The 27,221-nt window shown below is 35.1% G+C and overlaps 1 protein-coding gene across 1 annotated transcript; it reads right to left on the reverse strand.

Annotated features, from left to right (window-relative positions):
- Nucleotides 1-57: 57 nt before the first annotated feature.
- On the reverse strand, nt 58-27,077 carry LOC135689791 (DNA mismatch repair protein Msh6). The gene is made up of 42 exons (XM_065207137.2): nt 26,733-27,077; nt 25,412-25,679; nt 24,647-24,731; nt 24,360-24,472; nt 23,904-24,092; nt 23,537-23,680; nt 23,079-23,117; nt 22,719-22,778; nt 20,948-21,022; nt 20,632-20,708; nt 20,137-20,195; nt 19,859-19,912; nt 19,131-19,207; nt 18,593-18,658; nt 18,002-18,073; nt 17,297-17,387; nt 17,105-17,196; nt 16,742-16,778; nt 16,322-16,391; nt 15,906-15,960; nt 15,714-15,785; nt 15,354-15,459; nt 15,019-15,082; nt 14,451-14,549; nt 12,883-12,963; nt 12,350-12,445; nt 11,988-12,025; nt 11,455-11,507; nt 11,067-11,121; nt 10,426-10,526; nt 10,107-10,128; nt 9,396-9,606; nt 9,059-9,130; nt 8,331-8,406; nt 7,536-7,634; nt 7,106-7,222; nt 5,917-6,004; nt 5,559-5,648; nt 4,643-4,797; nt 2,989-3,132; nt 1,870-1,937; nt 58-1,645 (listed from the first exon to the last, which is right to left on the reverse strand). The coding sequence occupies exons 1-42, from the start codon at nt 27,059-27,061 to the stop codon at nt 1,570-1,572; spliced, it is 4,035 nt and encodes a 1,344-aa protein (XP_065063209.2). The 5' UTR covers nt 27,062-27,077; the 3' UTR covers nt 58-1,569.
- Between the last annotated feature and the right edge of the window lie 144 nt (nt 27,078-27,221).

Here is a 27,221-nt window from a genome sequence, read left to right on the forward strand (position 1 = left end):
GACCAGCCTCAAATTGTGGAGAAAACTTGTCTTGCCTATATTTTGGGCTGCTGCAAAATAAACCCCCAACTTTCGAATAAGTCCCCCGAACATTGTCTGGAAAAAAGATACAAAGTCCACGCCACCGGGGGGGGGGACTTAGGGGCCATGGCCCCCACTTTTTTCAAAGCAAATAGTTTTGAAGCTGCAGTAAAAGGAAAAAAGGCCTTGGTCCCCTACTTTTGCTAGCCTTCCCCCCCCGCCCCACTTTCAAATTCGTGACGTAGGCCTTGAGATAGACACTTCCCTGGACTTTGTGACCAAAAAAATCAATTTAAATCTTACATAGGTAACTATGAATACAGCGTAGATTAACCGTAAACCCAAAAAGGATATTTTTTAGGAAAATAGTTAAACAATATCTGACACCCAACTTTAACTTGCACCGTGGTTGATTTTGAGGGTCGATATGTAAACATTGTATTGGACTACGTGACGTCATCTTCAAGTCGCGTGAAATGTCACAGAAGAATTGGGTTAGGAATCTCTCTTCAATGTTAAATAAAAAAGCCGGTGTCAGAGCTTAAAACAACAACGGCTCTCAAGATACGGATACAACATCGAAAAACAGATATTCCTTTTAAGTCAATGTGTCTAAATTTCTAAATGTAATGTCTTGTTACAAAAACTTCTGTTTGTTTGAGACGTAAAAAAGAACGTTTCTAGTGAAGGAGTGCACTAACAATATGGGGATGATGTTTGTCTGAAAAAACATATTTTAAGAGTAGCAAACTGCCATAGAACAAGATCGATAGTAAACGATATCACTACCTTTGTTCAACAGAAGGGGTGAAAAACGTATCAAGCCCTTGTATTTCCGAGAAATCAGCTCTTGTTTGGAGAGACTCGCGCGACGAGCAGAGGGCAGCTATGGTCAGAACCCAGGACCTAGCAGTCATAGGATTTTCGACTCACCTATGGAGGGAAAAAGTTTGCAGAAACCTTTACGGTTAAAAGCACAGTTTGGAATATAAGAACTGCTAATGAAATGGTTAGGGTGAGATGCTTTTTTATTTCTATAAACCTAAACTAAATAAAACAGAAAATGCTGTAGTGGCAGAGCTTTTGCTTAAACATCGAGATATGGAGAACGGCTGTAAAGTAAGTGCCACACCCTTATTTGCATACATCATAGCACACGCACATCATTTGGAAGGATGTGCTATTTTGTTTCCAAAACCTTTGCTTGTCGTAAAAGGATCGTTTGCCTTAGTTTGGTAGATATACCACACGTGGCTTGTTATACTGACTATCTCGTACGATGTAACAAGAATATCATTTCATAAAAACAAGAATTTAATCCTGCTCATTTTGCAAGATAACAAAACACGGAACAAAACTAAACGCTTCAACAATCCTACAAAAAATACCATGACTACATTAGACATATATATTTAAAGTCGCCTACAAATATTAACATTTCATTTGTTTATATTCAATTCAATGTTCAATCCTATTTTACATTTTGCGAGTGGACATAAAGATTGATCTTTCATTCCCTTTCCCCAACGCCATCTTTACAATCTTTATTCATGCTCTTTCGATGTGCTTTCTAATTTCAGCTACCAGCTTTTCATCGATTTGATGGTTTTGCGAAACAACAGACCTGAAAAATTGAACACATTGAAAAGACTGAATACCTTTTCGCGTGGACCAAAAAAAATTCAAAATCAGTCCTTGACAGTGACTTATGTCATCAGCAAGGTTTAAGCCAAACGAATGTCAAAGTGACGTAGTTAAAGAATAAATCAAACAACAAATTCAGGTTACAACAACAAATCACACAATTGAAGCAGTTATTAAATTTGCTTAGTCACAAAAATTAATTACCTGAAAATACGAGACTTCATAGTAACATCCTCTAGCATCCGAGCTTTTAGATAGGCACATTTTATAATCTGAAAAAAATCAAGACTTGTAAGATTTCTCGTAGCAGCTGTGGCATAAACACATCAATACATTTTCAGTTTTGCTACATTAGGCGTTTTAGCTGCATAGGGAGCTACTGAGCTTTCGGTTGATCGACCCCAATGATACACAAGACTTGACCAAGAATAAAAAACGCTCAAGGAAAAAAGCAGAATAAATTAATAGCAAAGTGTGAGTTCCCTATATCTCTATAGAGGCACACAACTAGAAAATAGCCCTCTTATCCCGATTCATCAAGAACATGTTTATGCTCATAGAAATTTTTCGTTTAATGCACATATCAAAAGACTTACAGACAGAATTATTAAGTACTTACTGTACTGCTCAAAGAAAGAGGTTTCAAAAGCAAGCATTTTGCCCCGTGAGCATTTATTCGTACAGATCTAATGAGGAGGGTAGGTATTACAATGCCAAAAATAAATGGTAATACAGAAGTGCCACGAGTTTTTCTCTCAGAATTTTCAAAACATACGGAGAATCCTGCCTAAATTTAGTTCTTTAAAAGTATGTTGACCCTTCAAGATTTGAGTTGAAATAAAGAACGATATACTCTGGAAAACAGCAACGGTACCGTGATTTACGAAAAGGCACAGGAGTATAGACTGCGAGGTTCAGATACCCCAGGAGAAGAAATGATGATAAAGACACTTGCAAAAGAGGCGATGGGAGTGGAAGTGAGGGGGACAGGAAGAAGAGCAAGGCCGAAAAGAACTTTGCATCTTGGGATTTAAGGGAAAAGATTGAGGACAAAATAATCAGGCCAAGAATAAAAGAAGACATGACCACCTAGATGAGGCTAATCTATAAAGCAGTCCCTTATAGAGTGACGAAGGTGAATGTTGGTAAGCATAAGATTAAACTGGAATAATGCTACGGAGTGAGCAAATGTTCCTTTCAATTGCTACCGTGTTCCCTAGGTTGTTTTTATAGCGCATATGGCCAAAAGGAGATACACCATTAAGCATGAGGTGAATTATCAGCAATTCAATACAAATCCTTACATAAGTCGGTTAAGCCTACCTCGATTGGCAATCCAGCAAGTCGAGCCGCGTTGAAACCATAACTCTTAGGGCATGGTCCACTGGCAAGCTTGTACAAAAAGGTTATTGTTTCGGTGCTTGGATCGCCAGAACTGTTTTCATCATCATTTTCAACCATGCACGCCTAGATAAGAGGGAATGAGTTTAAAAATGCATTTGCCATTGTAATAGACGCAAGCACGACATATGTATCTGAATTCGTTTATTTGAAACGTTATAAAGACTCGTGTGTCGCAACGTCTGGCTTTGATTACCGATTGAAGTACAATAAATGCCGAGTGCCTATAAGATACTATTTGAGGCATCCTTAAGGGGAAGGTAAAAATATTTGGAAAAGTAGGGTCAGATGTATTTCAAATGTTTAGAATTGCCTATAAACAACATTGAAAGGATAGTGTGATCCAATAATAGCTTTAAGGCCGTACAATTAACTTGGTGAGTACTAAGTATTAGACCCTCAATAAATCGCGCCCGGAAATGGAAGGTAGGAGAATTCCTCTGCTTTTCTACTCCTCTCTTCCATTTCCACGCTCAAATATCTGTGGCGCTTGTACACAGGGTAGGTGTGTCCGCTTAAAACATATTCACAGGAACAAACTAGTCTTTCTCTTGACACTATAGTTATACCTAGGGCCTTTATTAATAGTCTGGCTCTATCAAGTTTTAGGGGCCCTCTAGATTAACCTAACCTAGCGGCATCAATGATGATTCAACCATTATTGGCTTTTTGTGACTTGAGATTTACCAGATACTATATTGGATTGGCCCAACGATAATAAGAGCTTTAAGACTCAACAGTTGTCTAAAATAACCAGTGATATATTGGAAATACAGGGCTATACTTTGTCTTTATAATGCCGAAATCCAGCAGTCATTTGGTTTAAGAACGAGGCTAAATGGCTTAATCAAACAATTACAAAGCTTAAAAGTCACTATGAAGCTCTTTCTGAAAATACAAATTATTTACACGTCCTAGCAGCATGTTACTTTATCATAACTTGTAGGTCTCCTTTGATGCGGTAGCATAAGATGGGCTCTGTATTAATGCATAAGTACAATAATAACAGACGAAATCTCTTTATAGTCACCTGGCTTAGAAACACTGAAAATTGCAAATCAAAAAGGGTAGTTGACCCAGGGAGTGTTTTTTCATATGAACAAGGGGGAGGGCACCTAAGACGTTCACCTGTACACACAAAAAATAAATATCTTTCAAATTTGTACCCAGAAATTATATAAAAATTTGTCAGGAACAAATGTTCAATGACAGGCCCAACGTAACATGAAAAACCTCATCAGCTCTTTGTGAATCCGAGCCATTGTATTCCAAAACTGGGACAAAAACTGAATTTTATAAGATACCCAAAATAAAATTTTTAGTGAAATTTTCAACTCAAAAAGTTTATCAAAAATCTACTGCCCAAAGAAATTTTTTTATGAACCCAAGAAGAAAAGAGATTGAAAACATCAAACTCAAAAATTAGCGCATCCCTCCTATAAAGACTTCTTGAGCACACTGCCTGTGTTCGCTGCAATTTAATCTACAACCTCGTAAGTTATATAACTTATTGTATTACTTGTAGTTTACTGTATTCATTGTTATATCTATAAGAAAACAAAGATACAAACTTTACCATATGGCCTAGGGTGATACTCGGGTCTTCGCTAAATTCGTCGACCAATGAATGATAATGTGTCGAAAAAAGTGTTCTGCATTTTATGCTGTGTGCTAATTCACGAACAACAGCTGATGCAATTGCTGTTCCATCAAATGTTGCAGTTCCACGGCCTTAAAGACAGAAATCCAAAAATCACCATGAAGATTGCAGAAAAAAACAGAAGTTGATATGAACATGAACATCACTTACGGAGATTTTTGACAAATTGAGCTAAAATATGCAATTTGAAATTTCAGACTGACAATGACTCTAAGCCCGTTCAGTTCACGGTGAGCAAACAGAGTGTTTTGAGGAACCTTGATTTGGCTTATGATTGAAATCGGTTATGGTGGCTATCTCTGGCTTCAAGTGACAAAAACAAGGCACCTGTAGTATGGTACTAAGGGTATAATCGCGTGCTCGAAGTTGTCATATTCTGTCATCAAAACCAAGATAATTTTGTGCAAACTTATATGTGGACATCAAAGTAGCTATGCGCTCAACGAATCGTGGCCAGTTTTGGTACAAATGGCAAGGAATCATTACACGTTCAGTGATACAACAGTAAGAAACGGTAGCAACGATGAGATCTCCAGATACTAGCAAAATAATCAAAACGCCTCATTTAAGGTCAATTTTCCTTCACAAATAAAGTGCTACGTCAAATATATTTTGTATTAGAATGGCAAAAGGAAGCCTTGCAAAGAAAAATTCAAAAGACGCAAACACAAAAAAGCCATCTAAGGCCTCTCATAGCTCCAGATTCAATGTGGAAGTTATAATTTTTCAGATTTTTCTGGGAAGCAAGTGTAGTTTCATGCTTGTGTGCACATTATTGCATTCCCATCTAAGGGCACTTTCCTTTACTGTTATTTATAGTTAAAAAACGTACCAAGCTCATCTAGGAGGACCAATGAATTTCTTGTGCTGTGTTGCAGGATTGTGGCTGTTTCGCTAAGTTCTACAAAGAACGTGCTTTCGCCTAAAAAACAAGAAAACGGCACGGTTAGCAATAAAATAATTGGCATGACATCAATGTGTTCATGACACTGGATTCCTATGCCAGGAATTACAGAGAGCCGGCGACCCTCCTCACTCTTAAGTGAAAGTTTGGTTGTGTCAAGAGACTCGATTTTCAGACCCTTGGATCTGTAGTCCACGATACTAACCACAAAGCCATCATCACACCTAATGTTGATGGTTGAAGAGAGATGGGAAAGATGTCAATGTACAACATTTTACTGACTCACCATGTAGAATACGATCATGAGCCCCCAGTCTGGTAAATACACGATCAACTGGTGTGAATCTGCACATCTCAGCCGGAACGTAGCATCCCTTTAAAGCAAAATGATACAGTTTAAATATCTGAGTATAAATTGTATAATAATTATCAAAAACATACATACAAAATTACATCCTCAAAGTCTTGATGATCGTTTCATTCAAAGTAAGATAAGAAACATTCAATAGGCAGTGAAAGATCCAGCCTTCAAACTTTCAAAGTAAAGTTCAAAACACAACATTTTTAATTAATCACTTCACTTAATCTAACCAAAGGAAAAAGCCCAAGTTTCAGCTTTCTTTATCAAGTTCCTCGTTGTATACGAAAATTAAGGAAAAACGAAAACTAGACTTTCTTTAAAATAAGTAAACAAACAAACAAAATTTTAATCAAATTAATATAGTAGGAATGAATATTAAGCTCTGGGATTGATATAAGGGATTTGGGATGAGCACTACAGATTTGTTTGATTACAAATAAACAGATAGGCTAAGAATTTACTTTCTTGACATATTCGCAGAAATTTCCTTGAACGAAAGGCTTCACTTGATACAAATCCCAGGAAAGTGAGGAATTTCTTCCAAGGCCCATTCGTAACGTTGCAAGACTTCCCTAATCTAAGCCACAATACAGCGAATTTATTACAGCAAGGGTTGCAACATGCACCCATTTCTAGTTGCATTGTATAATTATCTCTCAAGACAATATTCGAGTGCTGAAATGTATTTTCCTATCAAATCTTTCTCTCCTTTTTGCATAACAGCATGACATTGCAAATACGATTTATTTTAAAAGTGTCTACAGGTGAGACTTTTAATTTAAAAATAAACGAAATATAAAGGAGAGGAAAATTCTTTAGGTGCCCCAAGTAACTTGGGAGTAGTTTTAGCAGTGGAGACAGCGACAGTCTTAAAGTAAGTCCAGCTGCCGGGCTACTTAGAAGGGTACAAGGTACAACGCTTTGATCCAGCTTCTTTTTTTATCATTTGGCGAACAAAAGTCTCCAGTTGTTACTCAAGTCTTGCTAAGCAAGAGGGATATAGGAGTCCCTCTTGCTGATAGGAGTCAAACGATGCTGCCCAGAGCTGAAAACGACAAACACCAGAGCTATAACATATTTCAAATATATAAATATTCTTCAAATAATAACGTACTAGTTGTGCCATTATGATAATAATACCAGTCTGACGCATCAAGGTCGATTTTCCACCCATGTTCGGACCAGTTACAAGAAGGCAAGTGCTGTCGGAGTTAGCTTCGCCCTCGTCTCCCTGTAGGAGAAAAAACTTGATAAGTAACGGAATCAGGTTAGAATGGTAAGTGCAAAAAGCTTAGAAACGATGAAATGTCATTGGATCGATGCAAAATTGTCAGGCAGGCTTCATAAAATGTGTTGGTACAAAAAACTTTGAACGACAAAAGGCCACGGAGCAATGGCACGCAAGGGTTCTTGGGAAAACGAACTTGCAAATGATGTTTCTTGATTCATCCTAAACAGGCAACATGTTAACAATTGTCCAGACAAAAAATATCTTTGGTTACGTCGATGCAATAAACTGCTGTAAAACTATGAATTTCATTTACCTGCATTTTTCCGACATTGATGTCGTTTGGTATGAAGTCGTCACCAGTGAAAGTACGGCTAATGCAGGGGTGACGAGAGTTGCGGATTTCGATGAAAGGCTTTGGAAAAAATTGTGAAAGATAACAATATTTGGTCTAGGTTAGAAAGTCTAGGTCTAGGCGGTGGGTTCCCAGGAATCAATTTCAATTGGTAATTGCTGGCATAGCAAATGCCACATTAACTATCTTCGAGATACTTGCATGGTTCATGGAACTCCCAAGCAGTTCTAGTCAATATTCAAGCGGTTCTTTATACACACCTCAATAAAAGCTAAGTTGCTCTCTTTTCCCCAATGATGGAATTGCACCTCAGAATGAATTATCACTAAGACAATTTGCTTTAAAAATAGTATTGTTGAAAAATCACTTCGAGCAACTCTTTGGGAGCACTATATACTGGAGCGAAATATCAGTACAAACCTAGTTTATTCATATTTGATTTTGTCTTATCTCGGCGAATGGCATTTGTTTGAAAGTATTCATTTGTAGTTCGTCGATCAATTTGATGTTTCATTACTAGCAAATTCCTCATATTAACATTTAGTGCAGAGGCTGTCAAATTGCATTCTTCTATCATTAAAAAATCCACTGATCACTTTATCAGCTGATAGGCAAGCAATGCAAAAAGTAGTCAAAATATATTGACAGGGATAAACTGTATCACCAAGGCTACTGCAGTCTTGAGACAACCTAGGAACATGAAATGCAGTTGCCGATAAAAATAAATATAGGCTTTTGCCCTCTTAGACTATTTACCGTCACATTTTCGTTGCCTTCATGAGTTGACGTCAGAACTATTTCTGGTCGGCAGGTAACACCATCTGCATTGGAACTAATCGGAGATAATCGGAAAAATGAACATAACTCTTTTGATGAATACATGATCAAACACACGTGAAATATAACTTAGTTTAATAAATGAAAGGCAGACTTAGAAGAAAAGTTCATATCTTTCTTATGGAAAAGGAATGTTGAAATCAGGCAACCGAGGTGCAACTCTCAATAAACAACCTTTCGTTTCGACAAAACATACTTTTCATCTTCATTAAAAACTTCCTCCAAAGACATTAAAATTTCCAAATTCAACTTTATGTATTGTTTACAAGAACATGTACTCGTTTCCCGGTGTAAAAATAACAGATTGCACAAAAGCTTCTTCTAAGCGAAAAAAAATTTTCAAAGGAAAGCGCAATGACTTCTTTGCGTTTTTACATCCCATCTACATGCATAATTTAATCTATGAGCAGAAACAGAAACATTTGAAAATCTCATCTAGGGTAGAATCTTTCAAAAGTGCAATTATGTGAAAATGTTTCGTTTTCGTGTAGACGCAAAACTTCTCACTCAATCCCACTGAGAAAAACACTGTTTAACGCGAAAACAGCTTCTCACTCACTCAATCTCACTGTTTCACGCGAGAACATGGTTTGGCATACTTGAACTGATGTCATAAGGCTATTCAAAGAAATGTCGAAAAAGCCTACCTATATATTGCTAGGCTCATTAGGCAGTCAAGCACAGATATGCACTGAAGAGCACCTTCCATCGATTTATATCTGAGAAAGGAAGATGGGGATATTATGAATATAGGTCATACTTTAAACTGAATAAGAAAAGGAAAAAATTTGACCAGCTGAAAATGAGCTTAATCAAACAACAGGATTTCCTTTCATAAATTTCAATGTCAGCGTTTTTTACTTAAATAACAAGTTCCGTCGTATTGATTGGCGTGAAATGAGGAGAGGCAACTTTTTATTACTAACATGATATCTATAGATAACAGAAATATTCAACTCTTCAAACAGAGGAAAACAAGTATACTTTTCGTCGAAAATATGGAAGACATTTCTCATTGTATCCTTCAGAGCACTATCCCTTCTATCTTCTGCATCACAAAGCTCCAAAAGCTTTTCTTCAATGTAATCTGTTCGAAATCGTTTGTATCCCTTTCTTTGCGATTTCAAATGATAATCATCCGGGGTATTTCGTGCCAGATTTTTTTCAGGAACTTCCAGCTGGTAGCGAAATTTACCTTAAATGGAATGCAAGTACTTTAAAACTAGAACTATGAGGAGGAAATGGATCCATCATTTCCAAGGATTATATGGAGTTTAAAGACAAAAAAGAAAAAAACCTGCCTAAAATCATTGTTTTAAGAAATATAAAATATTAAAATATGATTTCTTACATCATGAAAAGGGTAACAGAAATCTAAATTCATATGCCGATCGAAAGTAACGTGAGGGGAAAATCTTGAGTTTTATTGGTTTTTGACCAAGCAGAAAGCACAAACCATCGTGTATCGTTATACGTCAAGAATATCTGGTCATTCTAAGAAAATATTTAAATAAAGGAAGCAAAATGCAATTATGAGCTTTAATTATTTTACTTGATGAAAAGGCATTCCAATAACCAAAAATAATAACTAACACAGTTTTCTTCCTTGGAAAAGTTTGCCACAAATATCATAGAAATTAATTTGATAAAAAAGATGATATTTAACTGCACAATCTAGCATCTTTTTGAACGTACCATTTCCCCAATATGTAATTGCCTAAAAGAAGAAGATGATTTTTTAAAGAAATAATTAAACTGAATATCAACAATAAGAACTTTTCCGTTGCTTACTTTTTTTTCTATATTTTCTACAGTATCTGAGACCAAAAATATCATAACATTTCATGAACCTTAAAAAGTATTTGAATAAATGGCTTACTCCTAGAAATATTTCTTACCTAAATTTTAAACCCTTCAAAGTACCCTGAGAATCCCTATCTTAAAAACAGTAGAGTATTACCCCATCCCCCACCAATGGGGGCTAAAGAGATACTAAATACCAGCAGAATCTTACCCGACAGCCAAGTCTTTTCCTTTGTTTTTCTAAATAATCATCCAGATCTCTTCCTACTGCGTTGATGTCTTCCAGTGCTCGGTCATATTCTTCGTGTACACCTGACAGTGCAAAGAATATAAACGATACTAGAAACATTTCAATGAGCTATCTCTGAAAATATAATCATGCATATTTGCTAAAAAGACACAAGTTTCAAGGCAAATGAAATTTAAATTCTTTCCACTGTTATCAAAATTAGTTTGTTTCATATATTTCAACGTTTATGCTCGATAGATTTTACTTTATCAGAAATTAAACTTCTTTTGTTCTCCTTCCCTCCCCAACCTGAGCAACGTCGATAGGTTGGGCAAATATCATAAATGACACAGGAAAAACATACTTTCAAATTTTCTACGCAATTTCTAGTCTATTCACATTGTTTCTAAAGGAGATTTAATTCGAGCTTGAAAATTGGGAGTTAGTAACTCAAGTCATCTGGTGTTCATTGTAAATTTTATAACGAGAGCTTTACAGTAAAAATTCACAAACAACTACGAAATGATTGTAGACTGTTTTAATGGATGCATGGAATGCAGATTGAAGAAAAAAGCATGCATGTCTTTCTATAAATAAAATATTCTAAACAGCGAAATGGGTACCTTTCTTTGGCAGGATGACGCCATCTTTCTTTGCTTTGTTGTGATCAAATGCATTCTATAGTATAAGTTTTTAATGAATCAAAAGAATAAACTGTAATACAAATAGCCATTGTGCTAAAAACATTGGACCTTACAAGGAAAATAACATCAAAAATATTTGACAGATAGGGGGATGTTCGCGTTCCAGCTCATCTCTGCAGCATCGTACATGTATTCAAAAATACAGTGCTGAAGTGTGAAGTCATATAAAATACAATTTTTAGTATATTTTTACCTTTGACCACAGAACCTGAAAATATCCTTAAATTTCTCAAAAAGTGTGAAATCATTTGAATCTGATGCATTCGACTAAAACAGAGAAAGAAAGTTGAGTAAGATTGACACTTACTTTGAAAAAGTCTAAAAATTCGGACAAATCAGGGAAACCTTTGGATGACCGCCCTGAAATAAAAAAGGGAGAATTTTTTTTTCACGTTTGTAAGCTTTTTTCTTGTCAATTTTGATTGTATAGCTTATTATATTCTATAAATATTTGATCAATATCCATATTACAAGCTCGTTTTCTATCAAAAACCTCCGGAGATAACTGTTTTCATGAGACATGTGCATCTGTGAAAGATTTGAAAACTTGATACCTCAGCATGTATTAGTATCAATATGAGCATGTATCAATTTATACAATATGAGCATGTATCAATTTATACAATATGAGCATGTATCAATGTATATAATATGAGCATGTATCAATTTATACAATATGAGCATGTATCAATGTATATAATATGAGCATGTATCAGTTTATACAATATGAGCATGTATCAATATATATAATATGAGCATGTATCAGTTTATACAATATAAGCATGTATCAATATATACAATATCATTTATCAGATTAATTGAGCAAGATTTAAGGAATACCTTCTTGCTTGCTGACGATTTGCTGCAACAGACTGGATCTATTGTCAAAACAATTATCTTTCATTTAGAAATTAGAATTCTTTCGAAAATCTTAAGCAGAAAGTAATTTATATTTCTTAAACTGACGCTGTCACCGAGATCATAATTGTCCTTCGTTTCAAAGAAATATTAATCAGAAAATCTTAGGTGCAACCAAAAAGCCTTCTTACTGAAATCAACGAATATTAAGTTGCCAATTCTACTTTGTTGTACGTTGACATTCAAGTAGGGCTAGGCGTGAAGAAATGGAACCTATCGTATTTTACAAAACATATTGTAACTAGCTGTAACTGTAAGGTTTATGATTGTAAAAAGCAACTTACTTCAGTGGCTCATCATCTGATTGAAACAATGCAACAACCTTGCTGGCCTTCTCCAATCCCTCTAATGCAGAAAGCAGATCACCAATCTTTCGCTTGCTGCAAATGGGAATTTCATGAAATTAAATACGCTTAAACTGGTATATGTTGACTGCTTGCAGGCGTTGTATGGATGAAATTCTAAATAACGACTTCACACCTTAATGTCTTCAATATTCTAATTTTTCAGTATTCCAACCCATTACCACAAAAATACTGAAGATGCTACCGTTTTGAAATTGAAATGAAAACCGGCCTTATTTAAAAGATGCAGATTATGACGATGACCTTATATTGGAAGCAGAATATGACGATAATTCATTGTTAGTGTTCGTCATATGCACAAAGTGCCCAATGTTACAGAGAAACACCTTCGTAAACAACTCAAGAGGAAACAACAAACAGGGCTTTGATTGGAAAACTCTGCGAGAAATAGCCAAAAAAACTAAACTTCATATGAACACAGATCTGCAAAGAATAATTTCAAAGTATCTCACTTGTAGACGTCATTATTGAAAAGAATTTGTCTGCTTTCAGGATGAATTTTGCTTTTCTTTAATGACCCCATCGCATGAATTCTAAAAGAAAAACATTATCATCTCATATAACAAAATATGTTGCGATGGTAAGAACTTGGAACAGTCTAGCTTTGTTAACTAAAAAGCGTTTTAACCGCTACATCAAATTACATCCAATAATTGATTAAAAACACTGAAATACAAGACGAATATACACTTTTGTTGTTTCCCAAAGAAATCTGGGAAACTTTCAGTACTTCAATTGTCATTTAGTCCTCACATTTTCGATCTAAATAGCATGATGTAATTTCTCGTCAAGCTTTCTCATTTTTATTATTCCTCTTTTTTTCAACATATGTCATTTCTAATTATCTCTTCATATTTCAGTTAATATTAGTTAAGGTTACGGTAAACGTTTTGAACACGAAAATTGGTTTTTTCTTCCTAAAGGCCAAACGGCTCAAGGAATCTGGATAAACTATATATCATTCGATGCACAAGATTATGGCGTATCTAGCCAGATAAAAAGTATTGGCAAATAATGTTAAATGTTATTTTCCATGCGAATTTACTGGTCAAAAAGTGTACCACCTTCAAAAGCTATTATGTACCCTTGCGTTTGAGGTAACAAAATCTGACTTAGACCAGCAGGAAGTGCAGGTCCTAAGCTACCAAAGTGTGTCTCAGATTTTTTAAATTCCTCCTCTTCTTGAAACTATACCCTGTCGAAAATTGGCAAATAATTGTTCCACCCTCCCGCAGCTGTATTTGGGTATAAAAGACGGACCAGAGAAAATAAAAAAATTTTGAGACACACTTTGTTTGCCCAACGTCTGCCCTGGCCGTGTGCAAATTTTCGAGCCATTCGATTGGTTCCTTGGGTACATAATAGCTTTTTCGTACCTGCATGTAGAGGAATTTCGAGTCCGGAGAAAACGGGATTTTACTGATCGCACTTGCAAGATACACTCGTAAACCACAGTGTAATCCGGGTCAAGTCACTTGAAGATTTGATCAATAAGCCTGTTTAAATAAACACGGCCGTACATTGGGTATATGGATGTGCCATGCGATATTGTAAATGAGACATGCGACCACAACCGCAAAGCAACGATAATCGGCTTAAAAGGTCAAGAGATTTTCAGGCCTCAACTAAAAGTTTTGATAAAGAAATTATGGAAACCTTCGTTTACATGGGATTTTTTCCACTTTCAAAATTTCTGTTTGTTTCAAATTTGGTGTCATTGTGTTCCTTGAAAGTTCGGCTACTTGAATGTGAAAAAATCGAAAAAATGATGTTTTCATCCAGCAAACGTTTACCGTAACCTTAATATCAGTTAACATCACTTAATATTAGTTAAAAAACCAGATTTTATCTCAATGCCTCAGATAAGAACTGGCATACTTTGATTGATCATAAATTTCAATTGACAGAGCGAAGGATATAGGATGCAAAAACAGTTGTACAACAGAGGTACTCACATTCGGCAAAAAAGCATAGAATCAATTGCATAGGTCAAAAAGGTTATGATGACATCAAGACAAACCTTCTCAAGATTCTTTCAAGGTCTGGTATTGTCCGCATGATTTCACCAGCTTTCTCCATCAAACTTGATTTGCCCATTAGTTCTTCGACCGCATCAAGCCTGTTGAGCCAACAGTATCGTTAAACATCTTCTCGTAATAAAAATTGGCTTCTATGTCATAAAGTGTATCTTTTGAAAAATAAAAGTGATGAAAAGATAAGAAGTTTGTGCATTTCAAAACTGCATAGTTGTTCTAAATTCTTATCACTGGACTAGAATGAACTGGTGATGCATATCTATTGGTCACTCAAACTAGAAAAGCTGACAGATTTCTTGTACTTTTTAAGAGGTAGAATACTAGGATTGCTATAGCAGAATTTTGTTTGCAATCCTGACCAATGTTTTGATAAGTATGCCTGCTCTTGTGTCAAATCAGTTATAAAGAGAAAATGTCGAAAGCAAATGAACTTATACTAGCATTATATAAATAACATAAATAATTTACTATTATAAATATACTGAAAAGGGTTGTTCTTTAAGATAAGCAAGACAAAATTGTTAATACAGTATTCAAAGCGGTTATCTGTACCTGGCATTAATACCATCTGGATGACAAAGTGGCGCGCAGAGCCACTGCTTCAGCAAGCGTTTTCCTATTGCAAATTTACAACAAACAATTGACATAAAGACATTATAGAGACAAAAAATTGTCAACATCAATAATTGTATGTCAAAACTTTGATATATTAATTTATCAGCAGTTATTTTATAAATCTTTTGACTTTCTCCAATTCTTAACCGAAAATTTTAAAAAAGCAACAATAAATAATCAAATGACGTGAACAATTACAAAATGGATGATAAAACGACTCAAAAAATTTAGTAGAAATAAAAAAGTAAGTGAAATACATAATATCATCTTACCAAACGGTGTGCTACAGTGATCAAGCTGTTCCAGCAAAGATCCCTCTATTCCCCCGTCTCCATTACAAACTATGTCAAGATTGGCAAGCGTGACTCCATCAAGAATCTGAAAAAATCACAAAGTGGAAAAGGTACTAGACAGTGGTTTTTACAACGTCTTTGAAATATAAAAGTACTCTTATACATAAGCCGGACAGATCAGGGCAACTTGACGATTCACGATTGAAAACGGTTTCATAGAATGGGTTTGATTTAGAGGTAAGTAATATAACGTGGTTTGTTCATATCATAGTAAAAGAAGAGGAAAATCTTACCTACTTCTGAGCTACCCTAACTGTCAGTAGGTGAAAGTAAACTAACCAGTTTTTGTCTTTTTTCGGGGAAAGAACCGACTTCGCGCGATGGTGAAAGATTGTCCACGGGTATGTATTCCTGTAAGGAATAAAAATTGGTGAGACCAATTCATATATTTCACAAAACGAACTTCATAAAAAGATGATAAGCAAAGTATTAGACGGAAAGTATTACGGAAAAGAAAGAAAAGATACCCACCTCAAACTGGCCCATTGACAACAACTCTTCTTCGATCAAGCACTTTTTCAAGTACCTTTTGATAGATAGAAAGCGTTATACAAAATCAAGTCTATTGTTATTATTTTTCAAACAACACAGAACGTCTCTAGGTGGAGTTGGTCTCTAGCTCAGATACTACCGATGATCAAGATTAATCTAAATGTCTATTAACAACAGGAAAATTGATATTGATAAAATTATGATTTACAAAATTACCTCTAATCAGTATTGCTATTGACAACAAGTAAGATACAGAGAGATACAAGTTGACATTGAATTTTAGCATATATTTACTCACAGAGTGTCCACAAGGTAATATAAATGTGATTATATATATTTTGTAAAAGAATACTAAAAGTGACGTCATAAAGATATATCAAAGATTCCATCATTACCAGATGCAAGCCCCAAGAGCACTGATTGCCAAACTGTACTCATCAGATGCAGTCAGCCCCAGAGTATCAGCTGAGATGAAAAATTACAAACTGATCAATAAGAGTCACGTCAAGTGATTACTATTTGCATAACATGGACAGTGCTAAAACATTGGATATGGATAGGATAGATTTAGTGCAAGAAGCTCTAAACCTAAGGGGGGGGGGGGTTTAGGGGGACATCTGCTTTACATAAATCCAAAAATATACTTGCTATTCACAGACATGGTTCGTATTACACTTTACTTGGTACAGTGATGTCGTAGTCTTCACTCCCTGTTGGCACCACAAAGGAAACTCTTTTCACAGAGCTTAAAACAACTATTCAAGATGAAATTTGAAACACCATAATTCACAAAGACGGGATATATTAAAACTGACCATTTGACAACATTTTCTTGATAACTGGCGGCCAAGACTAAAAGAAAAGAAGTCAACAATATTGTAAAGTGGGAATATTTCAACACAAGACTCAAGCTCAAGAGAGATTTCATGCAAAGGGTTGAAGCTTTCCTCCGATACTAACAGGTCTTTTAATGTTAATATCTTATGAAAATTGCACCTAACGGAAGCTGGTATACAAACACTGGCACAAAATGACAGAAGACAAACACAGGCACAAAAACAGGTTAATCTACGCAAAACAAGAATCGCTTAGGGCTCGAGCTGGTGGAACTTTATAGTAACATAATGCTCAAGGTATGCTAAAATTTCTAATGTAAATGTGTTAAAATATGTTCATACCTTGGTTGAATTTTCGCTTGACAAAGAATCATCGAACCAGTTATGTTCAGCGAGTTGTTTTAATGTCTTTCCGGAATCCCAAAATTCTGTCCCTAGAAAGGAACACAAAGATGAACAAATTTGTTTGCTCAAAAACTGTTAACATAATCATCAACAAGAGACGGTACTGTATTAAAAACAGCCAAAACGTACCTGGAACTAGCGCTTCTTTCAAAGTGGAAACCAGTTCGTGTTGCAAAATGCTTTGGGTCTTGGTGCTTAGGCCACCCCTCTCATACAGGACCTTGGGGAAGAAGCGAAGATTTAAAGCTAGAAGACCCAGAGAAACGTTCACTGGACGCCTTAAAACATAGGAATTAATTTTACGATTGTTATGCAGTATTTCAACAAAATCACAATGCTGACTGTAGGAAGTTTTCAACTGCCAGTTGGAGTATTGATACATAGGGGCATTAGATGAGAAATGCAACTTTATTACTAACTTGTTCCAATTCACTTCAAATTTTGGGTGCACAGGGGGTCAACAGGGGATTGTTTGGGGTTCGATATGTCAAAAGAAATGAAAAGGAATAACAGACACGTTAATTTGCATCATTCTAATATTTTATATGGTTTGATCGCAAACGAATTATTATTAGATAATCTTATCCAGCTATTTTTCTTTTTCAACTAAATATATTTTACAGTAAGATAAATAACTAAAAATGAATGACATATAAAATGTGAATAGATTTCAAAAGAATAATTTCAGTGATCAAAATAGAAAACTATTGCCAATGCCAATGCCATATTATAACATTTTGGAAACAAAGTAGGCTAAATTTGTAGTTCGAGAAATTTTCTACTGGGCAGAGAAAACTAAATGCTTCAATTTAAAAGGTATATTTAGATTATTACCTCTGCAGGGGGGTAATGAGATAACAAAGTTCTGAATTCTGATGACTGCCGGTCATCTTTAAACTGGCCAATCTGCAGAGGAAACGAATAATGGAGTTTACATGTAAGAAATAAAAACTGCTTGGAAAAAAGTGGGTTGATTATATTATGTTCAATTATTTGGCAGCACAACTAAATGTATTTTTAAAATTAAACTGGGCACCACAGCATCGAAAAATAAGATAAAGAAGAACAAAATTGAAGAATACTTTTAATACATAAAACATAAAATGAATGGTAAATTATAAACATAAAAAAATACATAATACATAAAATAAAATTTAAAGCTACAAAATACTTATATATTCACACTGGCCTGCTTTTTTTTATAAAAAATCTTTTCGTTTTGACAGATTAAAATATCTATTGATAAACATGGTATATCTGCAAAGCTGAAGGCACTCTGTTGCCTAGCATCATTGTCTCGTTGCACCTCTTAGCAAATAGAGCGACAAGATCGTTGTTCATAATCTATTGTCTGTGGCAGTAAATGAGGCAGAAGCTATAATATATTTATTTCAATTATGAATGCCAAAACTAATGTAGCATTACGTGAAATTTCCCAATTGACGTATCCAAGAAGCAGACACCAAATGTACTTTCCGATCCACCATCATTCTGGAAAAAACATAAACTTTGTAATTCATATTTTAAAATTCAGCTATTTGAGTATATTATAATAAAAACGAAGCTTGTTTTTATATCCGATTACTCGTGCACACAAGGACCTTACTAGACATACATGAAATGGTCAGACACAGGGCGTACAATATCGTGGCCGTAAGGACCGACCTTCCCCTCCAATAATTCTTTAAGATATGATATTGCCAGTAGCTATGCTAAAATATCCTGGATTCGCTGAACAAAAAACTGATTGCAACGAGACCCCTACCCCACCTCCCCCCACCTCCCCCCCCCCCCCCCGCCCAATCAAAATATGCATGCTACGTTTCCGTGTAATAAAGCTATCTAGAGCTTTCAAGTACCTTGTTTGCAGCATTTGAAAAACCCTGTCGATTAACCAAATACACCTTTAATCATAATTTTAGGGACTGACTTTAAACGAACAGCAAAAGTAAATGAATGAAACCTTTTCGCAGAAGGCAAAAAGAAAAGAAGACTCTGAATCGACAGCCTGCCCCTCCATGTAACTGTAAGTCTTTGTGCCTGTCGAAGAAGCAGAGAGATTCAGGTTTAGTCAATACATTTTAAAAAAGTTGAAAGCTTCAATCGAACGTCAGAAAAAAACATGCTTCTGTACAGAAAATTTCTTGGAGGATTAAGGATCAGAAATTACTTTTGAGAAAGGTGAAGGAAAAAGGCAACCAATAAACATTGTACAGGTTTTGGTGCTTAACGATAACTTAAAATTCGATCAAATTTCTTTGTATTAAAGGAGGATAACGATGAAAACATCTGAAAATAGGCCTCACCAACCTGATTAAAATTATACATCAACCATGATTATAAACATTACGTTCAATATAAACACATTAAAAGAATCAATCATAGGCCGTTATGAGTGACATCTACAATTTTAGTAGGGAATCTATGACAGAAAACTTTATTAACTGAGTCATATTTTCAATCATGTACCTGTATCTATTGATGAAAACTCATATCAAAATTCATTTCTCTGATTGAAAAAATCAATGGAAAAAACAGCATACAACTCTAATTCGATTGAACAAAGTCGAAAGTTAAGAATAAGATGACAGAAACTAATCCAAAGTTGTTGAATTCAATTGCAACTGCATAGCTAGATGATTACATCCGTACTGCAATATGTAGCATCGATGAAATTATTGAAGAGCAAACCTTTTGATGTTACTGCCACTAGTTCCCTGGCAACAACTTTTGGTGTCCCCGCTTCTGAAAAATTCAAAGATACATTGAATTCATAAAAGTTTTTATGAAGGTCTTTTTAACGACCAAGTATCCAAATAAAGCAAAACATTTTCTTTGCCAACTGCCTAGGTTTCCATTTTGACAAGTATCCATAAACAATTAAAAGAAGACTTTGATACTTCTACCAATATATTTTATCATAAGGTCTGCAGAAACTTGATATGAAATATAAAAAGGTATCAACATACTCTTTGCACATCTTTCGTTCATCATTTGTGGGGTCTCTGTTTGCTCAACCCTTGCGACTCTGTAGAAAACGAACCAATGGATGACAAAATCATGGAATTTATTTTCCAAAACAGCCTTGAAAAAAACTCCAAAAACTAAAACATTTACCATTCATCTAATTACAATAGCACTTAGTGAAATATGATTGAGGTATGCAAAACCAGCGAGCTAGAAAAACGTACAAGGCAGAAAGGGAGAATGAGGAACAAGCAAGCTCACGATCAAACAATCAATAAAAAATTGGAGCAATAACAAGCAAATTTTCCCTAAAATTTGGCTTTTTGACTAAGTAAAAAACACATCTCAAACTGACAGAGGATTATACTTTTTTAAACTAAGTTTCTTTACCTTAGACCTGTACATAAATTTATACAATATAGTATAAAGATTACAAACAATAAAGAAAATAAAACTTATTCTATCTTATGCCTTCAAAATAAAAAAAAAGTACTTACTTGTAACCACGTTGAACCAGAATGTCTGAGTATCTCGAGAAAGCAATTTCTGGGAAGCCACAATGAGCTGCTTTCCCCTGGTATAGACAATACAACTAATGAATAGCACAACAGAAAACCAAACATGAAAGTCCGGACTTGAGGAAGAAACAATTTGAAAACTTAGTTTTGTAAATAACACTACTTCGAGAGATAACATTGAAAATGTTAGATAAACTTTAATAATGAAATTTATAGAAAATACAGGCCTCTAACTTCATTTTCACTTGTATTCTACATTGTCAATTAAAAGGACAAGTTAATAAAATATATGTACCCTCATGAAAAGAAGACCCAACTCTTTGACACCAACAACAGCATCCATGTGGTACAGTTCATAAAACTTACCAAGCTACAATAAAATAATGATTCGATAATAATAATAAATCAAGCAACACAGGTCTTGGGAATTTGCATAGGCTTTCATATCAAGATGACTGAATGGGACTTTTATCATCCTCAAAAGCAACATGATCAAAGAACAACACTCTTGCTTTTCAACTTGTGGCATTTTTCAAGAATGCCTAAGTCACGACAGATATCTTCATTCCTTGAAAGTCTTCAATATTATATTCAATGGCATATTCTATTCAATGGCAATGCTCACCGCTCTTTTTATTAAGGTTACGGTAAACGTTTTGAACACGAAAATTGGTTTTTCCTTCCTAAAGGCCAAACGGCTTAAGGAATCTGGATAAACTATATATCATTCGATGCACAAGATTATGGCGTATCTAGCCAGATAAAAATTATTGGCAAATAATGTTAAATGTTATTTTCCATGCGAATTTACTTGTCAAAAAGTGTACCACCTTCAAAAGCTATTATGTACCCTTGCGTTTGAGGTAACAAAATCTGACTTAGACCAGCAGGAAGTGCCGGTCCTAAGCTACCAAAGTGTGTCTCAGATTTTTTAAATTCCTCCTCTTCTTTAAACTATACCCTGTCAAAAATTGGCAAATAATTTTTCCACCCTCCCGCAGCTGTATTTGGGTATAAAAGACGGACCAGAGAAAATGAAAAAATTTTGAGACACACTTTGTTTGCCCAACGTCTGCCCTGGCCGTGTGCAAATTTTCGAGCCATTCGATTGGTCCCTTGGGTACATAATAGCTTTTTCGTACCTGCATGTAGAGGAATTTCGAGTCCGGAGAAAACGGGATTTTACTAATCGCACTTGCAAGATACACTCGTAAACCACAGTGTAATCCGGGTCAAGTCACTTGAAGATTTAAGATCAATAAGCCTGTTTAAATAAACACGGGCGTACATTGGACATATGGATGTGCCATGCGATATTGTAAATGAGACATGCGACCACAACCGCAAAGCAACGATAATCGGCTAAAAAGGTCAAGAGATTTTCAGGCCTCAACTAAAAGTTTTGATAAAGAAATTATGGAAACCTTCGTTTACATGGGATTTTTTCCACTTTCAAAATTTCTGTTTGTTTCAAATTTGGTATCATTGTGTGCCTTGAAAGTTCGGCTACTTGAATGTGAAAAAATCGAAAAAATGATGTTTTCATCCAGAAAACGTTTACCGTAACCTTAAAAGCCAAGTTTCAAGTTATTATATTCATGGAGCAAATTTTTGCATCCACCGAAAGTGGGGATCTCGGAAACTACAAGAGATATCGAGAAAATTCTTTCTTAGAAGGTGTATCTGTAAGATGTCATATCTGTATAAAAAATCTCAGAAGTGGGGGCAGCGGGGGTCATGGGGTAAAATGGCAAAAAGAGGTGAGCAGACAAATTTTTTTTTTGGTTTTTCTTGAATATCTCCGCAACCAAAGAATGTATCGAGACGAAACGTTTGGGGTAGAGGAGGCACGCCCATGGAGCAATGGAGCATCTTTCGGTGCAAATTAGAGCTCGATTGGGTGTGGCACCTACGTCACAGTGACGTAAACAACTGATTATGACGTGACCGAAGTAAACTAGTTACTTCCTTGTTGTAAAAGCTGTTGGAGAAGCATCACAGACACCAAAAAAATCTATTATAAACAAATTTAGCAAACAAACAAATAAGTGATGAAAATAGACTACCTTAAAGAATAATATAGTGTCGTATAAATCACGTTTCAAATACCACCACTGTCTGAGAGCCTAAAAGAAAATTTCAGAAACTGTTTCTTATCAAAAACCATAAAATATATGCAACTATGGTCTATTAGAAACAATAATAGAATATTGACTTTATTCTCTATCAGTGTTGATTTTGAGCTTCAAAACTGTACACAAAGTATCAAGATTCAGCATTTAAGAATTAAAATAGCTAATCACCATCAACAATTCTTGTAGTGCAAATTAGAAACATTCAATTACATTGAAATATTTAACAATTTCTGTGGCAAATAACTGAGAGAGAACTCAATCGAATTAACTAAAAGGTACTTTTATACATACTGGAGTCACTTCCTTTGATTTCAAAAATGAATCTGGAATCTTGCATGAAAAAGGGGGGAAAGAATATTCAGAACAGGAAAAGCATCAAGCAACAAATCAAAAACATAGGAATAGGATTCAAATGATCACAGCCAGCAATTGCCCCACCCCCAATATTTGTAGTAGTATTTAATTGCTGCTTACATATTTATGACCTAGGCATGCCCAGTATGATGCTACGTAGATATAAAAGCTTTGAAATTTAGATTAGAGAGGGTTGCCAGAGGCTACATGCTGATAACAATGAAAGTCTTATATGAAATAAATGAGTTTCTCTTGGTTTGAAACTGCCTGTTTATAATTGCTCTACCATATATTTGACCATGTCTGCCACTGATCACAACATAGCAATAGGTTTATATCTTGAGAATATTATTTTGTCAAAGGAATTACTATTGTAAAAATACATAGTTACTTACAAGGAGTGTCTTTTTGTCATAATTTGGATCGGTATGCAACTTTCCATTCTTGTCTTTTCTATGCCCATCCTTTAAAAACTGTAATTTCTCATGATCAAATGTCCTCACTTCTCCAGTGCCAATATCAGGAGCTGGACTTGATGGCTTTGAAAAAGATGAAGAGGATAAGTTGCTAGAATACACTTTTAAGTGACTTATTCTAAGTAACATGGTCTGCACAACTGAAAGTGCTTTGCCTCTCAACTGAGTGTACTTTATTGATGGCAACCATTTTGGTTACCAACCTGAAAATCTGAAACTGTAATTACAGTGATAATGAAGGAGAAAATCATTATATCACTTAAGGCAATAATTTTAGGCATCTTACCTCTGCTGAAAACTTTGCTAGAGCAGTCTGTGCTCTGTTGACTGAGCTTGCAACTTTTTCCATTAGTGGGGAAGTAGATTTTGGTGTCCCGGTATTGTTAAGATTTTCTTTACCATTTTTCTTACTTCTTATAGGTGTTAGAAAACTCTTTGAAGCTGCTAACTTTTTCTTTGTCTTTGAACCACAATCCTTCAAATAAAATGCAAAGATCTATCATCAGCAGAAGACTTTTCTTAATCTTTCACGTTTTTTGCACCCAGTTTGAGGTCAGCTTATGAAGGGATCTGAACATCATCCACAAGCTAAACTGGGATATGTGTGCTGATTAAGAAATTCCATCAAATTCATATAAAAAAATTTGAATACTTAATTTGAATAATTGCTTAATTGCAACTTATTTATGCAATGAGGATCAAAACAGATTATTAGTTCAACTTCAACTCAATCCTACATTACCTCCTCATCATCTGAAATCTCTTCAGCTTCAACACCACTCAACTCATCTTCATTTACCCCACTACTTGCACCATCATCTGAGCTTTCCTCTCCATCTGGTTTATATTCATCTTCTGCAGAAGTAATGCAATCAAATATAAATTGTTAAGAGAAAATTCAATTTTTCACAGCTTTGCAGTTTCAAAAACATATGTATCAGAAGCAGAAATAAACTTCAATTATTAAAATACAAATTTTTATTGTGTTTTAAATATCTTTCTTACAATAACAAATGAAGATTGATATACCAGATTCAGATCCAGATTCAATAACTCTCTTTGCCTTTTTTCTCTGTTCTTTTTCATTATTTCGTCTGGTTCTTTTTCTCTTTTCCTGAGAAAGAGTATACATGGCATTCAAAAAAATGTGATATAAAAACAAAATCCCAGTATCCTTTCATATATGTTCAGAGAATAACCATATGATAATAGCTAGGTTTGAAAATGGCAAATATTTTTGCAAAGACACCTGTTATGGCGTCAACAGTGTTGATACAGGTTTACAGTGTTCTATCAGATATCATAAAATAATTTGATATCAACTGGAAACAGCCCTATCAATGAACACTTATAATTTGAACACAGAATATATATGTTTAGACTTCGGAACCATCACTAACATGGCAGGTTGAAATTTCAACAGATTGAGAATTCAAAGCAATGAACTTTATTACAAAAGAAATATAAAATACAATATCCCATTGAAATCTTCAAAAGCATAGCAATTTAAATGTGGAAATGTTGTGCAATTTTAGATTTATTGGAGGGTTTATTACACAGCAATCATTTGTTACAAAGTCAGAGTGAGCACATTTTTTTATTTCAGTACTTTTAGTGTCCAATAATGACAATGAAAATAAACTAACCCTAAACATACTATACATGAACCTATACTTATTAAGGCATATTATGAATGATTAAGTAAGGTTTCTCATACTATAAATAAATCACATAGCAGCAAGACTTAACTTTGACCATATTATAATTAGCATTTGATAAAAAAACAATGCTTACACTTTTAGGCACTTTTTTATTGACATCATCCTCTTCATCTGTTGACATGATAACCTCACCATTATTTTCCACAGAGTTCCTTTTTTCAAATGCAATTTTTCCATCTCCCTCATCATCCTCAACCATTTCCTCATCAGATGATGCATATGCATACAGCTTTTCAATCCTTTCATTAGCCTTTAATTTCACTGCCTCTAATGCTTCTTTGTATGCACTTTTCACCTCCTCATTGTCATCAGGTTTCCTTTCATTGATTCCTTGCAGGTCTCTGTAAAGAGAGAGGTCAAGCAGAGTTCCTAATCATGATAGCCCAAAAAAACCATGTAAGAATTATAGAATTTTGATAACATAACAAAAAAGAACCACGAAATATATACTACAAAACATAAACATTCAGCTAAATCTGTTAAAAATCGAATATGACTTATAAAGGATTTTAAGTTTAATGATGGATAATTGTTATTTTGGATTACTGATATCAAATAACAGAGGTTTGGCTGGAAACACCCCATGCTCATGTTGCCATTTCTTGACACATTTGTTTACATTTGACTGATTTTGCGTATTTAGATTATTTCTCACTGCTCTTTCAGGTTAAGGGATCCAAAGATGTCAGTACATGATGACTCTATTTTAAATCATTCTCCAGTTTTATAGATAGCTTCAACCATTTTATCTAGGCAGAAATATTATTAAAACCTCTTAGCTATTTCAATAATCTCCAGAAATTGGAACTAGTGTAGGAACGCTGGTTGATGTCTTATAAATTCCTATACTTTGCTTCTGTTGAATGTGCTGTCGCTTTTAGACTTGATTTAATGTGCAGAAAGCACGGAACCAGTAAGTGACGATATCATATGACCATTGTGTCTAACTGACTAAACTACAATACAGGGTGTCTCACATATGAAGAGGGGATGCTACAAAAGTGTTCTTGATTGTGTTGCTTATTGATTGGCCCATTTTCATTGATAGATGGCTCAAGGCACTTTAATATCTGCTGATTGTCTTTAAGTTTTTTTTCCTTGTCAGCCCTAGCCCTCTAGTCTTTTCGGGTAATTTTGAGGTCTAGGCATAGTAAGCTTTTGTACCATCAGTCCAGGTCGCAGGAATCACTTCATATATATGTTACCAAGTTTAGAAAACAAAAGCTGTGTCATCAAAATAAACCCAGAAAATTCACGGTAACATGACAATGAATAAATATTACTTAAAAAACAGGATGATTACTCGCTTTTTTGTAATAACAACCTATATAGCTGGGGATCATATTGAAATAAATAATAGAATTGTCTATAAAAATATTTCATCGTATTCAAACCTTTTCTTTACCCATCCCCTGCTTGGAGGTGTACCAAAAAACTGTACGTGGAGTTCAATGAACTTTCCAACCTTCTTTTCAAGCTTACTAGTGCTCGGATGTTTGCATATCATACTTGGCCACCAGGGATGACCTTCCATTTTCGCCCAAACGATTTCTCCCTCTCCATGAGATTGCACATTAAAAACCGGAGATTTCGGTCCGATAGGTGTTGAGCCATTCTTCTCTTTCAATTCTTTTGCTTGCTCTTTAGGGGATGCATTTGACTTTTTCCCAGCTGTTGCTCCAACTTTCGGTGATTTCGTAAAATATGAAAACAACGTAGCCATTGTCACGTTGTACAGCAAGTTCACGAGGGCGGAATCCTCGCGCCAAAAAGAACCTCGAGATCAGTATCGAGAACGAGTATGGAAAACGGGACTGAGGTTACATCGTGGTCCTGCCTGGCCTAACTAAGCACTTCGTTGTTTTCAAGAAGACAACAGAAAG

Source organism: Rhopilema esculentum, chromosome 5 (genome assembly GCF_057945365.1).
Source record: "Rhopilema esculentum isolate cy_ngs chromosome 5, ASM5794536v1, whole genome shotgun sequence".
NCBI lineage: Eukaryota > Metazoa > Cnidaria > Scyphozoa > Rhizostomeae > Rhizostomatidae > Rhopilema > Rhopilema esculentum.